Below are 24,211 nucleotides of genomic sequence, written 5' to 3'. Positions count from 1 at the left end.
GAAAAACGAAATGTCCCCAGCACTTGGGCCAAATAGAAAAAATTATGGACACGGCTAGACAGTTATATGATGAGTAATGTCATGTTACCTTTACTTTCCTATCTAAACTCTTGTACTCTTTTTGCTGGGGGGATTCTCTCTGAAATGTGTGAGATCCTCCCAGCCTTGATTAAAGCATATTCAAAGGCATTGTCTGGAGTCTGTCTGGTTACTGATGCACAGCGGGTTAGTGGAGCACTAGAGGTCTTATTCACAAGTGCTGATAGTGTTCACAGGGGACGAGACGTCAGGGGTTAGGAGATGCGCTGAAGGATAAATGTGTAAACATCGATTAGGCGATGTATGGGGTCGATTAGGTGACAAGCACACGACAAGGCTTAATGTCAAATATTGTGATTCTCTTCATGAAGTAGACCTATTAAATCGAGATCTCCGTGACCGAATCTTTTGAAACGATTTTTTTTTTAAATCAACTGGTTCACAATAAATGACATTCATTTGTGAATTCGACTGATCTAAAAGATTAAACTTGCAGTAGCTATATAACAACTCAGTGATTCAATAATGCCGACATCTCTATCTTATTTATGTGGGATTAAACATCTCTTTCACAGTTTTGTAACTTGATTTATTCGCTCCTCTATCCATGTACTTGACTGACCTACACCAACTACAAACACTATCTATAATGTATTCCTATTGAAGACGAATGAGCCAATCAGAGTAAGTGTGGGGCGGGGCGACACGTGCAGCCCCGCCCCGATCTGCAGGCTGCAGCCACGGGCCTAGGCCGCCTATACCATGAAGCCCATTTAGAGGCTAGCCTATATGGAATTACTTTTGTGCCAATAATAATGAACGTAACTTTTCAAGAAACTAAAGAAAATATAAATTGAAACTGAATAAAATATCTTTGAAACTGAACAAGAATAAATCGCAGGCAAATTTTTTGACTTTGTTTGTAATACAATGCATGTTTTGCTAACTATTTCTCATATTTCTATCGCTGATCTGAACTTACAAATGCGCTTCCAGAGTTTTCATTTACGCTTCTGAAGTTTTCGTTCGCTGTTCTGACACATTTCTCTCGTGGGGGCGGGGCTAGTAGCAGTGTGTTCTCATTGGCTACTGAGTTTTTATTTTATTTATTCTTCACTGTTCTGGATACATTTTAAGTGCATCATTCTGTATCCAATCATTTGGCCGGATCCCATGATTTCCTCAAATATAATAACCACTGGTGGTGGTTGAGGAGAGATTCCCTGACATGACTAGGCCTACAGTAAACATATGAAAGCGCTATATAAATGCCTCATTCATACATTCATTTATTAATCTGAATATCTTGATCCAGTCTGAAAAGTGTTTTCGCCTGTAGGCTAAAGTCTATTCCGGTGCAGTATATTTTATAATGTCCTAGCCTAATGCCATGTTGGTAGACCTGTAGATTTTCCTTTTGTTGAAAGGCAAGATAAAAGTAAAGCTATTATTTTGTGTAGATCCAGTTTACACCACAGTCTATGGTTTACACACAGACAACACGCATGAATGCCTGTGCGGCAATGTGAAATAATGGCAAGCACACACACAACTTCTACAGAAGACTGTATTCTGGTAATGTTTCGACTTTATTCTCGAAACGTTTCGACTTTAATCTCGAAACGTTTCGACTTTATTCTCGAAATATTTTGACTTTAATCTCGAAATGCTAGATTTTTTTTCTTTTTTTTTTTTCGTTGCATTTCAGGGCTTCTGTAGTTTTGAGATCTGTAGTCAAAAAAGACTTGACCCTCCCTTCGCCAGCAATACATTTTTCTATGACCCTCCAAAATGATTGTGAAAAAAGGCATGACCCTCCTCGATAATTTATTGATTACTTCTGTAGGCCTACTGGTTTGCGCTTGACAAAGTTGTTCAGATAGCCATTGTTTTTTTTTTTACAACCATGACAAACGACTAAACTCCTGCTTTCTCATATTACTAGGGCTGTAACAGACCAAACCTACGATTCGGTTCGTATCACGATTTTTGATTTTAGATTTGGAAAAAAAAAATCATGTTTTCGGTGCTGAGGCGGTGCGGTGACGCGTTCATGTAACATGTAAGCTTAAAGCTTAAGGCTTCATTTGCCCATCCCTAGAGTTCACCCAAACCGAGCAGCCAAAGCGAATTATCTCAGAGACCTGGGCTGCGTTCAGCCCCGACAAAACGTTGCACAACGTTTTTTAAACAGAAACGGTGATGCGTTGAACACACTGTTCTGATGACGCAAGAGTTGCAACTATGGCAGCCGAGAAGGCCATTCTTTGTGTTCTTTGTGAAGAATTTTAGGAGCCTGATGAAGTCGGTATAAATATGTGTTTAATACTACAAAATATGTCCGATGTTACAGTTACTGCACTTGCCGCCCAGAACAAAAGAGAACATCCCAATCGAGTGAAGGGATTTGTGGAAACTGAAATGGAAGCACACATCTTACCTAATTCAGACTAAAACACATCTATTTAGCCTCACATACTGACTTTATTTGTAGTTCATACTGTTTTAATGCCCTGTATTTTCTTTCTCATTTTTAGGAAAAGCTTAATTATCAAATGTCATACACTTGCAATGAAGCTAAAAATATAAACAACTACATCATTATGTTGATATCCTATATTTTTACAATAAAACTTACGACAAACATGTCTTCTAATATCCTCAGTTGTTGCATCGAACACATTTGTAAATTACTTTCCTTGAACCGATTGTGCGAGTTCACTTTAATACCGCGTGCTTTATATACATGTTGCTGCTGATTGGACTGCAGTTCTGACACACCCTCCAAACAAGAGAAAACGCATCTCAAACCCCGTTGCACACCGGTGCACGCCGTTTCCAGGAAACATGACGTTCAACCCGGAAACCGTAGCAAAACGTTGCGCACCGTTTTGAACTTGAACGTGCCCCTGATAGGTTGTTCTTTGGTTTTTCATACTGAAGCGAAACCAGAACGTAGCACAAGCACGGCAGGGTTACTCAACACTCGTTCCCTCATCTAGAGAGAACCCAGGTTACGTTAGTAACCGAGAGCCTTCTCTTACGAGAGTACTCTCGTGTTGCGTAAGCTAGCTTACGCTATGTGAGCCCAATGTAAAACGCTGTGCGTGCTAGTGTCGTCCACACATATATTCCCAAGGGCATGTACCCGGGGTACACATAATGGTGGGTAATGTCTAGGCCAAAAGAGCGTGGGCCTAAGAGAATAACTTAACCATCCCTGAGATGAAGGGATGGGTGCTTAGCACAGTATAACAGTCAGGATTGACATAAGTCGGCCTGAACCTCAAAAGAATGATTAACTCTTAGTCAGTCAGTAGACATCTGAACCGGAGGCACAGATGTGAATGTAGAATTACAGTCAGGAAGGACCTAAGTCAACCTGATCTGTCAATCTAGTTTTCGTGCTGGCAGCACGCTATAATATACAGTCTGCACAGATCTAAGTCGAGCAGAGCAGTACGAGTATTACTCTTAGACTGACAACAGCTTAGCCTGTAAGGCAGGAATTTCCAGGTTGTAAAACCTCATAAATGTAGACGAAGAGGCCCAGCCTGCCACCATACAAATATCCTGGAGTGAAACTCCGCTGGACCATGCCCATGAAGAGGCCATGCCTCTGGTGGAATGAGTTCTGAGAGGACAGCGAAGGCCCTTAGACTTATAAGCTAGAGCGATAGCGTCAACTGTCCACCTGGAGAGGCTCTGTTTCGAGGTGGCTAGACCTTTAGTGCGGCCACCAAAAGAAACAAAGAGCTGTTCTGACTGCCTGAAAGCAGTAGACCGTTCAACATATATTCTTAAAGCCCTGACCGGGCAGAGAAGGTTCACATCGCCCTCACTATCAGATCTTGGGAGATCTGACAGTGAAATGACTTGTGCTCTGAACGGAGTGGAAAGCACTTTGGGGACATAACCGTGTCTAGGTTTGAGAATGACTTTGGAGTCGTTAGGCCCAAACTCAATGCACGTAGCACTCACGGAGAGCGCGTGGAGGTCACCCACTCGCTTGACTGAGGCGAGAGCCACGAGGAAAGCGGTCTTAAATGAGAGATACCGGAGATCCACGGACTGTAGTGGTTCAAAGGGTAAGCCCTTCATAGCGTCTAGGACCGTGGAGAGGTCCCAGATTGGAACCAGAGGGGGCCGGGGAGGGTTTAGTCTCCTAGCTCCTCTCAGGAGGCGGATGATGACATCGTTCCTTCCCAGTGACTGGCCATGCATAGGTTTAGTAAACGCTGCTATGGCTGCCACACACACTTTGAGCGTGGAGGGGGACCTGGCCTCCTCCAAAAGCTCCTGTAGGAAGAAGAGAATCTCCGTAACGCTACAGCGCTGCGGCTCTATGTTTTGAGCCGAGCACCAGACGGAAAACACTGACCACTTGGAAGCGTAGAGCCGTCTAGTAGAGGGCGCTCTAGCCTGTGTAATCGTGTTTAGCACTCTCGCTGGGAGATCAGCGGGTACCTGTTGATGGCCTATACATGCAGGGCCCATAAGCCAAATCGCCCCCCCGGCCTGGGAGAGGAGATCCTTCCTCACCGGAATCGGCCATGGGGTCGTATTCACTAGCTGCATCAGCTCCGGGAACCAGACTTGGTTCCTCCAGAGCGGCGCCACGAGGAGCACAGAGCATTCGTTCTCCCTGATTCGCTTGATCACCTGTGGTAACAGCGCGATTGGGGGAAACGCATAGAGCGGGCGGCTGGGCCAGTTGTGGGCCAGCTCGTCCCTGTCTTTCGTGAAAAATGTTGGGCAGTGCGCGTTCTCTGGTGACGCAAAGAGATCGATTTCCGCTCTGCCGAAAGTGTCCCATAGTAACTGGACTACCTGAGAGTGCAGGGACCATTCCCCCCGGGGGAACATTGTCTCTGGACAGTAAGTCCGGACCCACATTCCGACAGCCTGGCACGTGCGTCGCTATTAGCGAGCGCAGATTGTGCTGAAACCACACGAGGAGGCGTTCTGCCAGTGTGTGGAGGCTCTGTGATCTGAGACCGCCCTGGCGGTTTATGTAAGACACCACAGCCATGTTGTCTGAGTGGACTAAGACATTGTGGCCCTTTAAGAAGGGGAGAAAATGTCCCAAGGTGTTCTCGACCGCTTTCATCTCCAGACAGTTTATGTGTAAGCGCCCTTCCTGGGCTGTCCACAGGCCAAAGACCGGCCTGCCCTCGTAGAGGGCGCCCCAACCTGAGTTGGAGGCGTCTGTCGAGATTACTTTTCATTTCGAGATCGTTCCCAGATCCACACCTGACTGATACCAGTCTGCCACCTTCCAGGGCTCCAGTGCTGTAACACAGTTCTGAGTCACCCTGAGGTGAATGATGCCAGAGGTCCATGCTCGAAGCGGGACCCGCGTTTTCAGCCAGTGCTGGAGAGGGCGCATGTAAAGCAAGCCCAGTCGAAGCACTGCCGAGGCCGAAGCCATAAGACCCAGCATCCTCTGAAAACTTTTGAGAGGAAAGCTGCTGCCGACCTTGAAAGACGCTGCTGAGCGTTGTATTCGCAGTGCGCGCTGTGACGTCAGCCGCGCTGTCATTGACACAGAGTCTAAATCTGTCCCCAGAAATGAAATTTTCTGGCTGGAAGACAGTGAGCTCTTGGTCCAGTTGATTTGGAGACCCAAATCCCATAAGTGGCTGAGTAATAAAGCTTTGTGGGCTATCAGCTCTGCCTCTGACTGCGCTAGAATTAGCCAGTCGTCCAAATAGTTCAATATTCGCATCCCGCGTAGTCTCAGGGGAGCGAGCGCCACGTCCATGTACTTCGTGAATGTACAAGGGGCCAAAGATAGACCGAATGGCAGGACGGTGTACTGATAGCTCTGGCCCTCGAAGGCGAATCGCAAGAAAGGCCTGTGATGGGGCGTTATTTGAATCTGAAAATAGGCATCCTTCAGATCCACTGAGATAAATCAGTCTCTCGGGCGAATCTGCGCGAGAATTTGTCTGGTCGTGAGCATTTTGAACGATCTCTGCATAAGGGCTTTGTTCAAACGCCTGAGATCTAGGATGGGTCTGAGACTGCCGTCCTTCTTTGGGACGAGGAAATATTTGCTGTAGAAACCTGACTCGCTCTGTATCAGAGGGACGGATTCTATAGCCCCTTTTCTCAGCAGTTTCGCAATCTCGGTACAAAGTAGATGTGCTACTTCGTCTTTCACCGTGGTTTCGACCCTGGCTCGAAAGCGTGGGGGTCTGCGAGTGAACTGCAGCGAATAGCCTCGCTTTATCGTGTTCAGTAGTGGTAACCTCAGGTAGCTGTATCTCCTAGGTCTGCTTGTGCAGCAATGCGTTTTAAATTAATGCAAAAATTAAGGATAATTTTTTGGCTTCAGTATTCTCAAGAAAAAGGATTTTCCCGTAGCGTAAGCTAGCTTACAACAAGAGTACTCTCGTAAGAGAACTCGATTTAATAGGCCTACTTCATAAAGTGAATCGGGGCTGTGAGATTTGAAACGGAAACAGAAGTAAAACATCGCTTAATCACGGACGTGCATTGCAGGGACTTAATGTCTAAAATGCGTGCGCACGTTTCAGTTGAACGATATATAAAAATGTTCAGCCGAAGTGGCGTGCGGGTGTAAGGACCAAAAAGGGCACTTTTTTAAAAATAAATTTATTAAATAAATCACCTGTATTTAAAGCAGTACCCGTCAGTCTGTTGTGTTTTTAAATATTTTAATGACTTCCTCACAATTAATCGGAATATCTCGCTCGATGGAGAGCAGGTCAGAGAGCCTCTCTTCATTACAAATGAAAAGACATACAATTAGAATGCATAACACATCAAACAAAAATAGGGAAATTATGACAATGTTACTAAATATTATTTACTTTACCAAGCAAAGCAGTGAGAATCAAGAATGTAATTATGAGGAATTCATGTTTAGTGTTGTTGATGTTATAAATTGTATGTATTCATGAAAGCGTTAGCTCATGAAGTCAGTAAAACTACAATAAGGTTTCATTAGTTACATTTGTTAACATGAATAATGCACTGCACTTCTACAGCATTTATTAATCTTAGTTAATATTAATTTCAGCATTTACTAAAACATTATTAAAATCAAAAGTTGTATTTGTTAACATTAATGCACTGTGACATTACATGAACAAACGATTAACAGTTGTATTATTATTAACTAAGATTAACAAATAGAGTAACAAATGTGTTTCTCATTAGTTCATGTTAGTTAATATGAATAATAAACAAATTATCCTTATTGTAAAGTGTTACTATGAAATCAAATATGTAAATTCCTTACAATTTAGAGCTGGACTTTGACTTAAAATTTCCTTTCACTAGATGTATTTCCCCAAGCTAATAACACTTGCTATGGCCTTGGATAAAAATGAATGACATTGTCAAACTCAGAAGGCTGACATCAAGTTATACATTTATTATAGTTAAGCATAACTTGCATGCTCCTGCAACTTTTACAGTAGCATGGTAGGATAAATGTAACTTTTCCGTATGTTACCTGCTGCTTCTGTAGTTTGAAGACTCGCGGCGAACTGCTGTAGCTCTAGCGCTGCAAAGAAAACTCCACCCGTCACCTCCGCCAAATGCTTCCGCTGAATCTTTTTTTACATTTTTTTTGTGTATTATTATTGTTATTGGCAATGGTGTATATATGTATTGTTATTTATTATATTATTTATAATAATTCCCAACTGTTTAATAAGATCATTGATGAGGGTACCATTCCCTCAACATGGGCTGCCAGCGTAACGGTCCCGATCTGGAAAGGCAAAGGCGATGTCAGCGAACGCAACACCTACCGCCCGATTCGCCTGCTCTGCCATGCCATGAAGATATTTGAGCGCGTAATTGACACCCGCCTCCGGAAGATCGTTTCCATCAGTCTAAATCAGTGCGGATTTGTTGGAGGAAGCGGCACTACTGATGCGATCCACGGCGTCTGGCCGCTGCTAGAGAGGCACCGGGAGAAGAACCAGCAAGTACACATGGCCTTTCTCGACCTCGAGAAGGCATTTGACCGTGTGCCCCGGGATCTTATCTGGCATTCCCTCCGCTCTCACGGCGCCCCCGAAGAGTACGTACGATGGATCCAGCTTCTTTATACCAACACCACCAGCGTCGTCCGATGCCCTGCAGGCCTGTCCGAAACATTTCCGACCACCGTTGGCATGCACCAGGGATCCGCCCTCTCCCCGCTTCTTTTTATCCTTTGCATGTATACTGCCACGGGGGATATTCAGGTGTCTCAGCCCTGGTCACTTCTATTCACCGACGACATTTTCCAAGCTGACAAAACCCGTTGTGGGCTTGAACGTCAAGTGCAAGACTGGAATGAGCGGTTAGACGCGCACGGACTGCGCCTTAACATCAAAAAGACTCCAGACTGACGGGACAATCAGAGTTGGAGGGCAGCCATTAAACAAAGTCACTGAATTTAAATATCTTGGTTCTCTAATCCGGAGCGACGGTGACTCTCTTCCTGATGCCCGAGCCCGAGTCAACACAGCATGGCTCAAATGGAGACAAGTCACAGGCATTCTCTGTGATCGCCGAATGCCCATACCACTCAAGGGCAAGATTTATAAAACCGTTGTACGCCCGGTCGCGTTGTACGGTTCCGAGTGTTGGCCAGCTCCGCTGGTCCCTCGGCCTCACGCGATTCGACCACGTCATGAACGAAGATGTTCGAAGGCGCATGGGCGTGGTGCCCATAGTCCATAAGATGCGCGAAGCCCGACTCCGCTGGTATGGCCATGTCATCAGAAGTGGCGATGAGACAGTGGCGAAAATGGCCTATAATCTATCACCACCCGGGCGACGACCGCGTGGCCGGCCAAAGAAGCGGTGGCTCGACAGACTGGCGGAGGATATGCGTGCAGTAAATATCACCACTGATGATGCCCTGGACAGAGCCAAGTGGCGGAAAGCATGCAAACAAGCGGACCCTATACAGATATGGGATACACGCTAGGACAGAGAGAGAGAGATTTATAATAATCATTATAATTATTTACATTTATCAGAGAGGGGTAAATGGGGTACACCTTTACAAATCTTCTCTTGCACATGCAAATTTAATGTACGCTTGCAATCTTATGTACACTTTCCCAAATCTTACCCTGCGCATGTGATTCTTTATGACATCATATTACCTTCATAGAAATTCAAAACCGAGTCGAAGGTCAAGAATTTTTGCATGAATGAATGAGAAAGAAAAGAGCAGGATGTGCTTTATATTGAAAATAAATATTAAAAGCGCGATAAGTCACGAAAGAGAACTGAATTCTACTGACAGGATGCTGTGCGCGCGCGCTCCGAGCGCAGCCTTTGTCTTCGATTGCGCACCTAAACAGCCAAATAAACATATCCTGGTAATCCAGAGTTCTCACGAGAACACAAGTTGAATTTGCTCAGCGAGTTACTCTGGCGTCGAGTAATGATGCTCATTAAATATGCCCCTCGATCTGAGCTGCACCAATCACATCGGGTTATCTGATATAGGCGGGCCAGAGGTGAGATGACGACAGCGTTGTGACGTCGAAGTCATTAGTAAACATTGCAAGATGGCTATGGATGAACACCAGCTGTTTGAAACGGCTTTGGCCGCTACAATGAACGAGTTAGACTTGGCTTTTTATCTAAAAGAGGAACAGAAGACGCCGCTCGAATCGTTCCTTTGCAAGAAGGACGTTTTTGCTGTTTTGGCCGACCGGATACAGCAAGAGTCTAATCTACCAGTTAACATTAGCTCCGCTGGAAGCTAAGCGATAACTTGTTGTGATTGGTCGTAGTGTTATCCAATTGCGTGCAGTGAGATTTTCAAATGCATGCTTGGTGCCGCCCCTCGAGCTGGCCGATTTTCATTAGTCGACGCCAGACCATTAATCTTTTCGATTTAGGTCTGGATTTCCAGGCTGGATTTCTCTCTCTCTCTCTCTCTCTTTCTCTCTCTTTCTCTCTCTCTCTCTCTCTCTCTCTCTCTCTCTCTCTCTCTCTCTCTCTCTCTCTCTCTCTCTCTCTCTCTCTCTCTCATGCACACGAAGAGGATTTGTGCTCATCAGTTAACTCAACCTCACAGTGAAAGTCCTGCACAATTAATTCCATATTACAACTTATTTATTGTTTGCTGAATATTTGTTTGTTTTTAGTTGTCTATGGACCTAATAATTACTACTGTTGAAATTTTATTGAAAAAAAAGCACATCTTTAATAATAATATTATATTACTTTTGGAAAAATGCATTTACCAGAAATTAAAAAATAAAGGTTCCTGAAACCTGCTCCAGCGCGTCTCCGACGTCTCGTCCCCTGTGAACACTATCATCACTTGTGAATAAGACCTCTAGTGCTCCACTAAGCCGCTGTGCATCAGTAACCAGACAGACTCCAGACAATGCCTTTGAATATGCTTTAATCACGGCTGGGAGGATCTCACACATTTCAGAGAGAATCCCCCCCAGCATAAAGAGTACAAGAGTTTAGATAGGATAGGTACATAGTAAAGGTAACATGACATTACTCATCATCATCATCATACCATTTTCTCTAATATGATTGGTTCAACATATGCGCAATTTCAGCAAACCTTCAGGTGTTAATCAATGTGGAAAATCTTAGAAAGAAGGAAAGGATGCTGGCGATTTTAGATTGATGGGAGTGTCAGCGATAAAAGAGGAGCACGGCTGCTTCAGTTATCTCTTTGGAAGCGCTCCATCCCGCATTAGAGCCATAGCCATCCCAGTCGAATGACGGAAAGTCCCCACACTGCCTTGGGGCCGCCTCAGGAAAGTGTCCACCTCCGCCAATACAGAACTGCAACAATATGAGGACATTACTAACAAGAAGACATGCCTAGGCACTTCTTACAGTGACATTGGTGCAGTTGATTTATTTTCATTGTAAATGTATTACTATCAATTTTACAATCCAGAATATTATTTTTCCTCACATGTTCAGTGTGGCAGGCGGTTGGTTTGAGACCTGAACAAAGAGCCATGGCTGCCCTTTCAGTATTGAAGACTCTGAATGAGATGAATCCAGGCAGAGAAGTTGCTGGAGAATATATCAGTGATGATAATCATATATCAGTGATGATAATCTGTCATGATATGTCCATGAACACATGACATGGCTTTCATTCATTAAAGTGACTGGATCTCAACAATCATGATCACTTAATACACAGATTTATGATACTGATACTGTCAACTGATGAAGCAACTGTATTAAAAAAATATTTTTTAATTAATAGATAGATAGATAGATAGATAGATAGATAGACAGGATATATAGACAGACAGACAGGATATATAGACATTATATTTTATATTTAGTAAAAATATTTTACTGTCATTAAAAATATTTGGAAAATATTGGCTCACGGGGTGTTGCAGAAAATAATCATTTGTTTTTAAGTGACTTTCCTGCTTAAATGGTAAATGAACTGCATTTATATAGCGCTTTCACAGACCTATGGCCACCAAAGCGCTTTACATATAGCCTCACATTCACCCATTCACCAATGCAAGGCATCATCCTGCTCGTCGGGAGCAGCCGGGGTTAGGTGTCTTGCTCATGGACACCTCGACGCTTGGTCAGGTGGAACCAGGGATTGAACCACCAACCTTCCGGTTTGTAAACAACCTACATGAACCACTGAGCCACTGCTGCTTACATAAAGGATTTAAAAAAAAAAAAAAAAGAGTCATACCTCTTGAATGGGGACCATATAGATTTCTGTTGTAATCCGCATTTCCATTATCATACACGATTGGAATAACAGGTCCATTATCAGTCATGCATGCCCCTATTCCAAACCTCACAGGGAATTTCTGGAAAAAAAAAAAGTGTTATTGTAATTTCACAAAAAAATTGTATTTCTGTAAAAGTTTCAAACCCAAAAATGGTGTTGAAGTTTATCTGACCTTGAATAAATAATAAAGGTTTCCCCCGTGGAGAGTTAAGAAGTGATTCTCAGTGTGGTATCGCAGGATGGAGGACGCGCTCCAGGATTCCACCTCCATATTATTAGGAACGTGCCACACGGACACATCTTGTGCTGGAATGTCAAAGTAGCCAGGATTCTGGGACAGAAAGGAGATTATCGTTTCAGATTCTCCAAAAACATCCTTTGATCATTATACTCTTGTGTCATTTCTGTTCCTTCTTTTTAACTATTGCTGTAAAACCATAAATTTAATAAGAATACCTTATAATCATCACTTGTAGAGGCCTCTGCACTTCCAAATGTGACTGTGTTTGCCCATGTCCCCTCACCATCAGGCCGGTTCGGTTCACTGCCCTGCTGACTAGACCAGCGATCACCAACGGTACACTTTCCGTACATGTTGTTCTCATGAACACTGGCAACCAGCGTCCAGCCTCCGCCCGCAGTGGTCATATCACAGAAGGTCTGGTAAAGCACCCCTCTGGAGGAGTTCAGATAGTACAGGCCGTCTGCGTGAACAGAGCATTCCTGAGTCACTTCAGTTCTTGCTTAAGATCAAACATTAACATAAAATGAGCGTACCTTCATTAACCTGATACTTTTTCTGAAGTTCTTTGCAGCTTTGAGCAGCATATGCTCTCTCAAGATTGATATCAGCGGTTTTAATATGTGATGCTTCTTGTTGATCCACTGCAATGTAGGACAAAGATGTAGTGGAAAATATTGTAATAAAAAAATAGATTTTCAACATTTTAAGATAAATTAATTTCAATCAAAAAAATTCTTACTTACAAATGAATACACTTGCAGTCTCACAGAGACATACATTCAGTGAGAGACTGAAAATGATCCCGAAAAACTTTTTTGTAAGAAACATAGTCTGCAAACAAAAGAAGAAAAGTTTCACAATTACACTCAACACCACAAAGCTGAAATTCTTATGTTACTGGTTCCATGTTTCTGTGAAAGACTGTAAAAGAAGCTCACTAAAATCATTAGGCTACTGATATTTTATGGCAAAAGAATTCTTACGTTTGTTTCTTGTCTGGTGTTTCTCTCCTCAGATTTGACGAGCACTGTCAAGGCTTTTGGATTCTGGGTGAGTCAGATAATAAAGCTCAGGCATACTTTCTTAGCATATTTATACTTTCTCAGGAGTGGAATGAAGGATACCTGAGTCTAAGTTGAACAGGGACGGACTGGGGCTAAAAAACAGCCCTGGACTTTCTCCCAAATAGGCCCATCATCCGGCCATTCGCCTCTAGCCGTGTGCGACAGACACTAGGTCAGGATGTGCTGATACTACAGTATATGCCACAATACTGTAGCCTATCAGACAAGGTATTCACAGCAAGTAACATCTCAAAACCAATTATGATAATTGGGGTTGTATTTATTAATGAAGCCTCAGCCTTCAAATAAAAACAAAAAATGTACAATGCCATAAAATACAAATAATGAAATGTCACTGGCTACAGTAACCCCAAATTACACAAACTTGTAATTATAAAACATATAGTTACTATATACCAGGGTCCAACCTTTTTGTGTGCGAGGGCTACCTCAAGGGATAAAATAATCTAGAAGGAATTTTTATTTCTTACTCCAATATTTATTATACATAACATGGTGAAGCTTTTTTACTTTTCACCATCATATGGGAAATAATAAAATATCTTGATATTCTGGTTGACTTACATGCGTTTAAAAAAAAAAACAATTCCTGAAAAATTATGAAAATATTTATTGATTTTTTGTTGATTTTCTATAAACCTATTGTATGTGTTATCAAAAACAGTAGCCCAAACATTTAGTATAAATATAAATGAAAAAAATAAAATAAAAATAAAAAAATAAACTGCCATAACTTCTAAACAAAACATTACTGCATTAGACTACATTTTACATGACTATATTAATATAACAGCATTTTTAATATGAATACAGGCACATTTCTGCCAAAAAAGTTTGTTTTACTAAAGTTAATTAATAAGTTTTGGTGTGAAATGTCTTCTAACTGGTTTGTTCTTGGAACAATGTTTCGCCTGTTTTTTTTTTTTGTTTTGTTTTTTTGCATCAATATGTTGAGAATATCAGCGCTGTTTCATCTGGCTTTTTACAAGCTTAAATCACATAGTCATTTGTGGGTTTATAATAGAGATAGAGAATTCTGCGCTGAATTTAAATGCTGGATCGCGCAGCTCTGTGTAATAATGTTCGCGTGATCGAGATCAGCGTAACGTGCTTTGGCCGCGATCGCTGTTTTTTGGGCCGAGCTAATAATGCGCTGCTCAGATCAAACAAGTTTTGTTCCGCTTTTTGAGCGTTTGCCATTTGATGTTTCTCATACGCAACGCAAATGACAGCGTATAATCAAAGAGAGTTGGGTAATTTTGTGGAGGCAAAAGTTCAAATTGAATCGTTTAGTTGAAAAGGTCGCAAAAATTATACTATTTATTCGAAGTCTGGAACCCCGACGGCAAGTTGTGGCTATTTATAGAATGTGTTTAGCGGGCAACTCACAGGCACCACGTTGGAGACCACTGCTATTCAAATATAATGTAAGCAAATTTAAAAGTGCAGCCTTATAAAACTAACTTTCTGTCAGTGGCTATAGGCCGACTCTTCTTCCTCAGTTGTTGTTTTTTACACGTAGCATATAAGTGATATTAGTGCCCCTGCTGTTGGCTGTTCATATTGCTTTATTAGAATTTTTTTTTTTTTTTTTGTGCCGGCGGCCCGGTTGGACGGCCGTTCTGGACTTTTCCAGAACGCACAGATTGTCAGTCCGTCCCTGAAGTTGAATAAGGTAAATAAGGGAAACCTGAGCCTAAGTGGAACACGGATGCGGGAAAGGAAAGTTTTTCTGCTTTGGCTAAGAAAATAACATTTGAATAAGTTAACACCTAAATTAGGGAAGACATTGATATTGATCTTTCATCAGGCTGTTATTGAATTAACATTTTTACTAAATTGAAACTATGGATTAAAACAAATATCCTAAACACATGTTTAAACAACAGTATGAGAACAACCCCTATAAAAGTCACATATATCTCCCCAATATTTAATAGAAGTAACATTTATAATAAATAGGCAAATCACCATGTTTCTACAATGTTGGTAACTGCAAGGTAGCTTAAATTAATATAAGTTATAGATTACTTGTAATATATATGAAAAAGGTGTATTTTTGGTTTGAACTTTTTTTTTGGGGGGGGGGGGGGGGGGGGTTGAAATTATCCTATTTCATGAATAATTTCACTTTTGAAATTATTCCGCCATGTACGCATCAGTTGGGGATGGCTCGCAACGTGTACACAGCAACAGACGAGGACAAGACGTTTGTCTGCTAGCTTGTTCTTCCTTAGTTTCACATTCTGTAAGAGGACTCTCGGCTCGATTCCCCCATAATCACATCAAACCAAAGTTCAAACAAAAACTACACCTTTATTGAATTTTAGGTGTTATTTATTCAAATATTATTTTCTTAGCCAAAGCAGATTAGATAAGACATTGATATTGATCTTTCAATATTGAGACAAAAGTGTTTGTCCTCGAACAGAATGTGAAACTAAGAACAAGCTAGCAGACACACAACTTGTCCTCGTCTGTTGCTGTGTACACATTGCGAGCCATGATCCCCAACTGATGCGTACATTAGGGTGCCACTCAATGTAATGGAAAAAAAAATGTCTCAAAATGTTAAAGGTCTCACCCCCTCATTCTGTTCATTTTATGATGCATAGTAGCAGTGCCAAGTTTCATTGAGATATATTATTATGTACTGGTAGCTCAATGAGCTCAAATGTTGCATAGCCTACATTTAGCCTATCGCAAAAAAATGACCTCAACTGTTTGTAAAATTATGGAAAAGATTAGATTACAAATTGACAATAATGGCAAGAACCCCTATTATCACTCAGTCAATTGTGCACAATATAGCAAATAAATTAAATAAACAATGCAATAATCACCTTCAATACTCTTCTCAATGAAGATGATGCACAAAGTTAACTGAACTACTGACTAATGAGCTAAAGTGAGCCGAACAGTCTAACACAACAATATTATTATAATTGGTGATTGATGAGAGACGACAGATGACATGTTTTCATTCCAAAGAATATCTAAATTCTAAAATCATAAAAGAATTTCAACATGGACAAAAATAACAATAAAAAAATAACAATACTCACCCTCAAGGATTAATTTACTTTGGTGAACAAAATTGAAATTAAATGGCATTTTTTTGCGATAGGCTAAATGTTCTACATATGCAACATTTGAGCTCATTGAGCTACCAGTAAATAATAATATATCTGTCAAGATCACCTTCACCGCCACTGCCTTCCTCATCTTCTACGTCGCTGTCATCGTCACCATCAATGTTTCTGTCACTGTCTTCTGTTAGTCCCTGTCTGCACTACAGTTCCCAGCATCCTCCTTGACCCACACCTGCACCTCCTCTACCATTACCTGCACCTGCCAGCGATCATCATCATCATCACAGCTGTCTGTCATTGGCTAGTCATGTATTTAAGTTCCTGTCTGGTCTTGAATGTATTAAGTTGTTGTCTAAGTGGTTTTGGTGTGAGTGTGATCCTGTGGAAATCCCTATTGTGAGTAAAAGTTTATATTGGAATCTTCTGCCTTCATCATCTTTTTTATCATCTTACACCAAACCGTGACAATATCTCAATGAAACTTGGCACTGTTACTATGCATCATAAAAGGAACAGAATGAGTATATGTGACTTTTATAGGGGTTGTTCTCATACTGTTGTTAATGTGTTTAGGATATTTGTTTTAATCCATAGTTTTAATTTAGTAAAAGTGTTAATTCAATAACAGCCTGATGAAAGATCAATATCAATGCCTTACTAATGTAGGTGTGAACTCAAATGTTATTTTCTTAGCCAAAGCAGAAAAACTTCCCTTTCCCGCATCCGTGTTCCACTTAGGCTCAGGTTTCCCTTATTTACCTTATTCAACTTAGACTCAGGTATCCTTCATTCCACTCCTGAGAAAGTATAATAATGCTAAGAAAGTATTCCTGAGCTTTATTATCCGACTCACCCAGAATCCAAAAGCCTTGACAGTGCTCATCAAATCTGAGGAGAGAAACACAAGACGGCTGATTTCAGCTTTGTGGTGTTGAGAGTAATTGTGAAAGACTTTTCTCCTTTTGTTTGCAGACTATGTTTCTTACAAAGGTTTTGGGGATTATTTTCAGTCTCTCACTGAATGTATGGCTCTGTGAGACTGCTGCTCGAAGCTGCAAAGAACTTCAGAAGAAGTATCAGGTTAATGAAGGTACGCTCATTTTATGTTAATGTTTGATCTTAAGCAAGAACTGAAGTGACTCAGGAATGCTCTGTTCCCGCAGACGGCCTGTACTATCTGAACTCCTCCAGAGGGGTGCTTTACCAGACCTTCTGTGATATGACCACTGCGGGCGGAGGCTGGACGCTGGTTGCCAGTGTTCATGAAAACAACATGTACGGAAAGTGTACTGTTGGTGATCGCTGGTCTAGTCAGCAGGGCAGTGAACCGAACCGGCCTGATGGTGAGGGGACATGGGCAAACACAGTCACATTTGGAAGTGCAGATGCCTCTACAAGTGATGATTATAAGGTATTCTTATTACACTTATGGTTTTACAGCAATAGTTAAATAGAAGGAACAGAAAGGACACAAGAGTATAATGATCAAAGGATGTTTTTGGAGAATCTGAAACGATAATCTCCTTTCTGTCCCAGAATCCTGGCTACTTTGACATTCCAGCACAAGATGTGTCCGTGTGGCACGTTCCTAATAATATGGATGTGGAATCCTGGAGCGCGTCCTCCATCCTGCGATACCACACTGAGAATCACTTCTTAACTCTCCACGGGGGAAACCTTTATTATTTATTCAAGGTCAGATAAACTTCAACACCATTTTTGGGTTTAAAACATTCACAGAAATTGTGAAATTTCAATAACACTTTTTTTTTTTTTTTTTTTTTTTTTTCTCCAGAGATTCCCTGTGAGGTTTGGATTAGGGACGTGCATCACTGATAATGGACCTGTTATTCCAATAGTGTATGATAATGGAAATGCGGATTACAACAAAAATCTCTATGGTCCCAATGCAAGAAGTATGACTTGTTTAATTTATCCTTTAAGCAGGCAAATCTTTTAAAAACATATTTTTTTCAGTAACAGCCTGGCAATACACCAATATTTTCCAAATATTTAATACACTGGCTTCATCAGTTGACCGTATCAGTATCATAAAGCTGTGTATTACTGCGTGATCATGATTGTTGAGATCCAGTCACTTTAATGAATGAAAGCCATGTCGTGTTCATGGACATATCATCACTGATATATGATTATCATCACTGATATATTCTGTGCATTTCCCCAGCAAATTTTCTGCCTGGATTCATCTCATTCAGAGTCTTCAATACTGAAAAGGCAGCCATGGCTCTTTGTTCAGGTGTCAAACCAACCGGCTGCAACACTGAACATGTGAGGAAAAATTATATTCTGGATTGTAAAATTGATAGTAATACATTTACAATGAAAATAAACCAACTGCACCAATGTCACTGTAAGAAGTGCCTAGGCATGTCTTGTTGTAAGTAATGTCCTCATATTGTTGCAGTTCTGTATTGGTGGAGGTGGACACTTTCCTGAGGCGGCCCCAAGGCAGTGTGGGGACTTTGCGGGATTCGACTGGGATGGCTATGGCTCTAATGCGGGATGGAGCGCTTCCAAAGAGATAACTGAAGCAGCCGTGCTCCTCTTTTATCGCTGACACTCCCATCAATCTAAAATCACCAGCATCCTTTCATTCTTTCTAAGATTTTCCACATTGATTTAACACCTGAATTTTACACAATTATTTGCTCAAATGTATTTCCGATATATATCCAATGTCCATGGGGGGATTTCTCTCTGAAATGTGTGAGATCCTTCCAGCTGTGATTAAAGAATATTCAAAGGCATTGTCTGGAGTCTGTCTGGTTACTGATGCACAGCGGGTTAGTGGAGCACTAGAGGTCTTATTCACAAATGATGACCGTTATCAGTTTGTAGCAGTAAATGATGAGATGTCTCATCGATCACAAGTTCAGTATGGCGTACCACAAGGCTCAGTACTAGGACTGCTGCTGTTCACTCTGTACATCCTACCATTAGGAGATATCATTAGGAAGCATGGAATTAGCTTTCACTGTTATGCTGACGATACTCAGCTGTATATTTCTTCAAAACCTAACGAAACTTACCAATTCATAAAATTAACGGAATGCATAGCAGATATAAAAAATTGGATGACTCGTAATTTCCTACTTCTAAATTCTAAAAAAACAGAGTTTCTAATTATTGGACAAACTTCCTCACGTAATAACCTAGAATACTGTCTAACACTTGATGGCTGCTCTAAGTCTTCGTCGTCGGTTAGGAACCTGGGTGTGCTCTTTGATACCAATCTTTCATTTGAAAGTCATGTGTTCAGTATCTGTAAAACTGCATTTTTCCATCTTAAAAATATATCTAAATTACGCCATATGCTCTCATTGACAAATGCGGAACAATTAGTTCATGCGTTCATGACATCAAGGCTAGATTATTGTAATGCTCTACTGGGTGGTTGCCCTGCACGCTTAATAAACAAACTACAGCTGGTTCAAAACGCAGCAGCTCGAGTTCTTACCAGAACCAGGAAGTATGACCATATTAGCCCAGTTCTGTCAAAACTGCATTGGCTCCCTATTAAACATCACATAAATTTTAAAATATTGCTGATCACGTACAAAGCACTAAATGGTTTAGCTCCGCAGTACTTGAGCGAGCTCTTAACGCTTTATAGTCCTTCACATCTATTGCGATCTCAAAATTCCGGCCAGTTGATAATACCTAGAATATCAAAATCGACTGCTGGCGGTAGATCCTTTTCCTATTTAGCACCAAAACTCTGGAACAGTCTTCCTAACATTGTCCGGGAAGCAGACACACTCTGTCAGTTCAAAGCCAGATTAAAGACACATCTCTTTGACCTAGCATTCACATAATACATTATAGACTTCTATAATTTAATGTTAGGCTGCATAGATTAGGTCAGCTGGAACCGGGAACACTTCCCATAAATCCTGATGTACTCGTTACATCATAAGAAGAATGGCATCTACGCTAATTTTAGTGTCTGTGTTTATCCCGAGGTTTTCCTGCAGCCTGCCGGATCCAGGCCGTATCCAGATCTGATGAAGGACCTAAGCCTGGACCCGATGACAACGCAGTGCTGAAGTGCCAACTAGTCTCTCCCTATGGAGGATCCCTCTACCACTATACAGATAAGGCGTTTTCGGGAAATTCGTTTCGCGTTCCTACCCCAAAGCAACAAAATAAAATAAAATTCTTTATCAAAATTTATAGGGAAAGACAAGTACTTTGTTTAGGCTTGGCTTGTAGGGAATTCCAAACCTGCGTATTTTCAAACACACATAACTATAGAACTCATTCTAAATGCTCATGTGAACGGCATCAGCGTTTCTCACAGGTTCGCGTTTAAAGTCTGTGTAGAGGGAATGGTGTCGTCTTAGCGGCCCCTAATTTAATAACAAATGATCGTTGCGACGGAAGCAAATCAATCAAAACTAACTTTAGATGGAAAATAACTTAACTCCGCTATAAAGCCAAAACAATCTCTGTTACCTTAAATTGTACGTTTATCTCTGTAAAGCTGCTTTGAAACAATCTACGTTGTTAAAAGCGCTATATAAATGAAGATGACTTGACTTGACTTGACTTCATATATGGACGAGACGTCGGGGGTTAGCAGATGCGCTGGAGGATAAATGTGTAAACATCGATTTGGTGACAAGCACACGACAAGGCTTAATGTCGAGCCCTGATACCTTCTTATCCAACGTTAGTATTACAACCTATATCTTTCAGTTGAAATGGCTGATAGTTCAGAATTTACTGTTAGCCCTCTCTGAGCATCAGAAATTCATGAAAATAACATATGTCCCTCATAACCAGTATAACTTTTTTTTCACATATAGGCTACCATGGGAAGCCTTGTTGCCACCCTTCATTTCTGCTCTTTTTTTGCTCTTCTGCTCGTTTACACAAATCCTTACTTGTCACACAATTTCTGCAATCTGACACTCAAACACCATAACCACACACCAAATCTGCAAAACCATACACTAACTCTTGGCCTGTTTTCAATTTCATAAAATACATTTTGCAAACCACAACACACAATTCTCCATGTAACAGAAAAATCTAACAAAGTATTTTATTTCTTTTTTTAAACAACCTATAAAAATGCCATAATTCCTCAGGGACTCGCACACTCATTGTTTTACTAAATGCCAACCAATCATGGCTTTAGAGCAGTGGTTTTCAAACTTTTTCAAGAGCGACCCTTTTTTTTTTTTTTTTAATTGACGCGACCCATAGGCCTATATAGGCCTATTCTTAAGCCTTTTGTTAACAACCACTTTTGATGATGCACGTGCAGTGGCTTATCCATGACGCGATCGTAATGCAAAGTTGATTCTGCACTCTTTTGATCTAGCTAAAGCTACAGGGATGCTAATTAACCGATTAACCATTAACTATTGTAAGAATTTTAACCAATTAATAGCCTATTATCGTTTGCTGTATGCTTAAAAAATTCACTAAAAATATTCCACAACAAATCCTTTAAATTTAATGATATTCAGAACAGAACAAGAATGAAAAAAAAATATATCTATAAACAAGCCAAAGCGAAATAATTTAAAGCGAAAGTGAAAGTAAGCGGCGTTGGGCTCACGTAACTCTCTCATTCGAATATTTTTTTTTCCATATTCGCGATTTATTTGGATGCTAAACTATTATTTATTATAGGCTTCTAAGAAAAAATTAAAATGATTATCCCCCCAAATTTTAAATATTGATTAGGCTTCAAAAAATATAAAAACTTTTAATTTAAGTGAACTTCAAACAAACCTTAGGCCTACATAAACCCATTATAAATGTCATATTTAGCCTACCTGTGCCTTTCCTGTCTAACAGGTATGAAATATACCGAAATTGAATAAGGTTATCAAAACATTCTGCACTGCATAAATTATAAACTAAATATAGATAAATCCTTATTAAAGCTACAAGCATTCTTTAGTCAAGAGCAGTTAGTAATTTTCTCCGAGAATTAGCTGCTGCCACTTTAGGACCAGCCACAGCTGACGATCTCACGCATCCCATTCTCTCACTACTCTTTACTTTAATTTAAGATTTTATTTAAATCATTTAAGACTGTTCTTGTGAGGATACTCGACAAAACGGACATTTTGGCATACATGTGTGTTGTTCGTTCTAGCGCGAAAGAGAACTTGATACTGGCGCGCGTCTATCTGTGGGTCGTGTGTGTGTGTGTGTGTGTGTCAGGAGGACATTCACTGACAGCGCGTTCTCTTTTGTCTTGTCGCGCATGAAAAAGCATTTGCATGAATAAGAGCGGGATCATACGATAGCTTAGTCACCTGTTGTTGTTTCTGGCGTTTCATCGCCTGTGCCGCAAACGCGATACCACGGAGGAGCAGGACCGAGCCTATGTCGATGCGCGCGCGTCCGGGAACATCGCGTATACACACTAAACAAATAGCAAACGGGATTTTGGATTTTGAAAAGTGGGGAGGACATGTCTCCCGTCCCCATAGGAAATTACGCTCGTGGGCTTCTTTGTACTTCACTCACGTTACAATATCGATCCCTCTTCAGAAAATCACCCTCTTCACATGCGCAAAAATGTGCTTGGAAACATCACAGTGGAGCGGTGCTTACGCTGAATGGCACGAATTGTAGGCTATTGACTATTTAAACAGAGCAGTGTAATTTTTATGTGAGGTTGACTATTTTATTTTGATAATGAACCGGCTGCGATGTCAAGATTGCAATGCTGGAATATGTTGCGTGTGAGGCGCTACCGCGGCACGATGGAATCATATAAATATACTCCGTTATTTTGTTCAGGACATCATTCGAAACTGCAAAGTATTTATTTATATTTGTGTACACTCGCAATAAAACACAACATTGTGCTTTTGTAAAATAAAGAAAACAAGCAAACTGCCGTCTCGGTTTCCTTTCCGTCAACTGGTTTGTGAGCCTCACAGAAATGAACCAAACTCAGCAGCATGCTGTCAGTTTCTTCTTTTGTTTTATTAATCTATTAATTGTTTAAATAGCCATATTGCGCGTGTTTCTTTTATATAGGCCTATAGACTATGATTTTATGAAAACAAATTTTGTTTTTTAATTTAATTATATTTTCCTTAAATCATCCTGGCGACCCATTTTTTAAGTCTCGCGACCCACCCGAGGGTCGCGACCCAGGGTTTGAAAACCACTGCTTTAGAGTAGGCCTATAAATAGGTCAAAGGTCAAGTTATAGGTTTTTCGGACTGTGTAATACTGTATTCACAAATGCTTACAGTAAATAAAAAAGTTTGGTTTCAATCTTGTTTTCGTGTTTACCGTGAATTTTTCAACATCTCTCTGCCAATTACTTTCAATCCTGTGCAGAAATGTACATAGAAGCTCACGAAATAAGAGTTTTATAAGAGCTTTAGGTTTTGAATAACTGTGTATGATATATCCAAAATGTGTGTAGCCTAAGCAGTTGAAAAAAACTGTAACACCGTGTTTGTTTGTTTTTTTCCCGCGTTAAAAATCTCACAGCCCCCGCGGTCAAATATTCACTTTATGAAGTAGGCCTATTAAATCGAGATCTCCGTGACCGAATCTTTTGAACCGATTTTATTTATTTATTTATTTATTTTTTTATCTACTGGTTCACAATAAATAACATGAATTTGTGAATTAGACTGGCTGATCTAAAAGATTAAACTTGCAGTATATATAACAACTGAGTGATTCAATAATGCAGACATCTCTATCTTATTTATGTGGGATTAGACATCTCTTTTACAGTTTTGTAACTTGATTTATGACATTCGCTCATCTATCCATTTACTTGACTGACCTACACCAACTACAACACTATTTATAATGTATTTCTATTGAAGACAAATGAGCCAATCAGAGTAAGTGTGGGGCGGGGCGACACGTGCAGCCCCGCCCTGATCTGCAGGCTGCAGCCATGAAGCCCGTTTAGAGGCTAGCCAGGCATGTTTAGTTTGCGCACCATGAAGTGTTTTGGCTTTTACCAGTGTTCATCGCCATGGCTAAC

General features: G+C 40.8%; 3 protein-coding genes and 1 pseudogene across 6 annotated transcripts in view; 2 read left to right on the top strand and 2 right to left on the bottom strand.

The window, feature by feature from the left end:
• The window catches only part of LOC307146181 (uncharacterized protein), a 154,208-nt gene that overhangs the window by 73,558 nt on the left and 56,439 nt on the right, over positions 1–24,211 (bottom strand). The window lies entirely within an intron of this gene.
• Positions 1–24,211, top strand: part of LOC307146295 (annexin A2-like) — a 45,317-nt pseudogene that overhangs the window by 13,363 nt on the left and 7,743 nt on the right. The gene's annotated exons all lie outside the window — the stretch shown is intronic.
• Positions 10,428–13,072, bottom strand: LOC307146174 (intelectin-like). Its single transcript, XM_079850051.1, has 8 exons — positions 13,007–13,072; positions 12,767–12,854; positions 12,557–12,664; positions 12,236–12,483; positions 11,952–12,110; positions 11,738–11,858; positions 10,976–11,079; positions 10,428–10,839 (listed from the first exon to the last, which is right to left on the bottom strand). Exons 2-8 carry the CDS (start codon positions 12,849–12,851, stop codon positions 10,687–10,689), a joined length of 978 nt encoding a protein of 325 aa, XP_079706177.1. The 5' UTR covers positions 12,852–12,854; positions 13,007–13,072; the 3' UTR covers positions 10,428–10,686.
• Positions 16,490–18,935, top strand: LOC307146176 (intelectin-like). The gene is made up of 7 exons (XM_079850053.1): positions 16,490–16,596; positions 17,173–17,290; positions 17,364–17,611; positions 17,737–17,895; positions 17,996–18,116; positions 18,389–18,492; positions 18,629–18,935. Exons 2-7 carry the CDS (start codon positions 17,176–17,178, stop codon positions 18,779–18,781), a joined length of 900 nt encoding a protein of 299 aa, XP_079706179.1. The 5' UTR covers positions 16,490–16,596; positions 17,173–17,175; the 3' UTR covers positions 18,782–18,935.

This window comes from Squalius cephalus, assembly GCF_949319135.1.
Source record: "Squalius cephalus genome assembly, chromosome: 18".
Classification (NCBI taxonomy): domain Eukaryota; kingdom Metazoa; phylum Chordata; class Actinopteri; order Cypriniformes; family Leuciscidae; genus Squalius; species Squalius cephalus.
The sequence above is the reverse complement of the archived record's forward strand: the minus strand, read 5'-3'. Positions and strand labels throughout refer to the sequence as shown.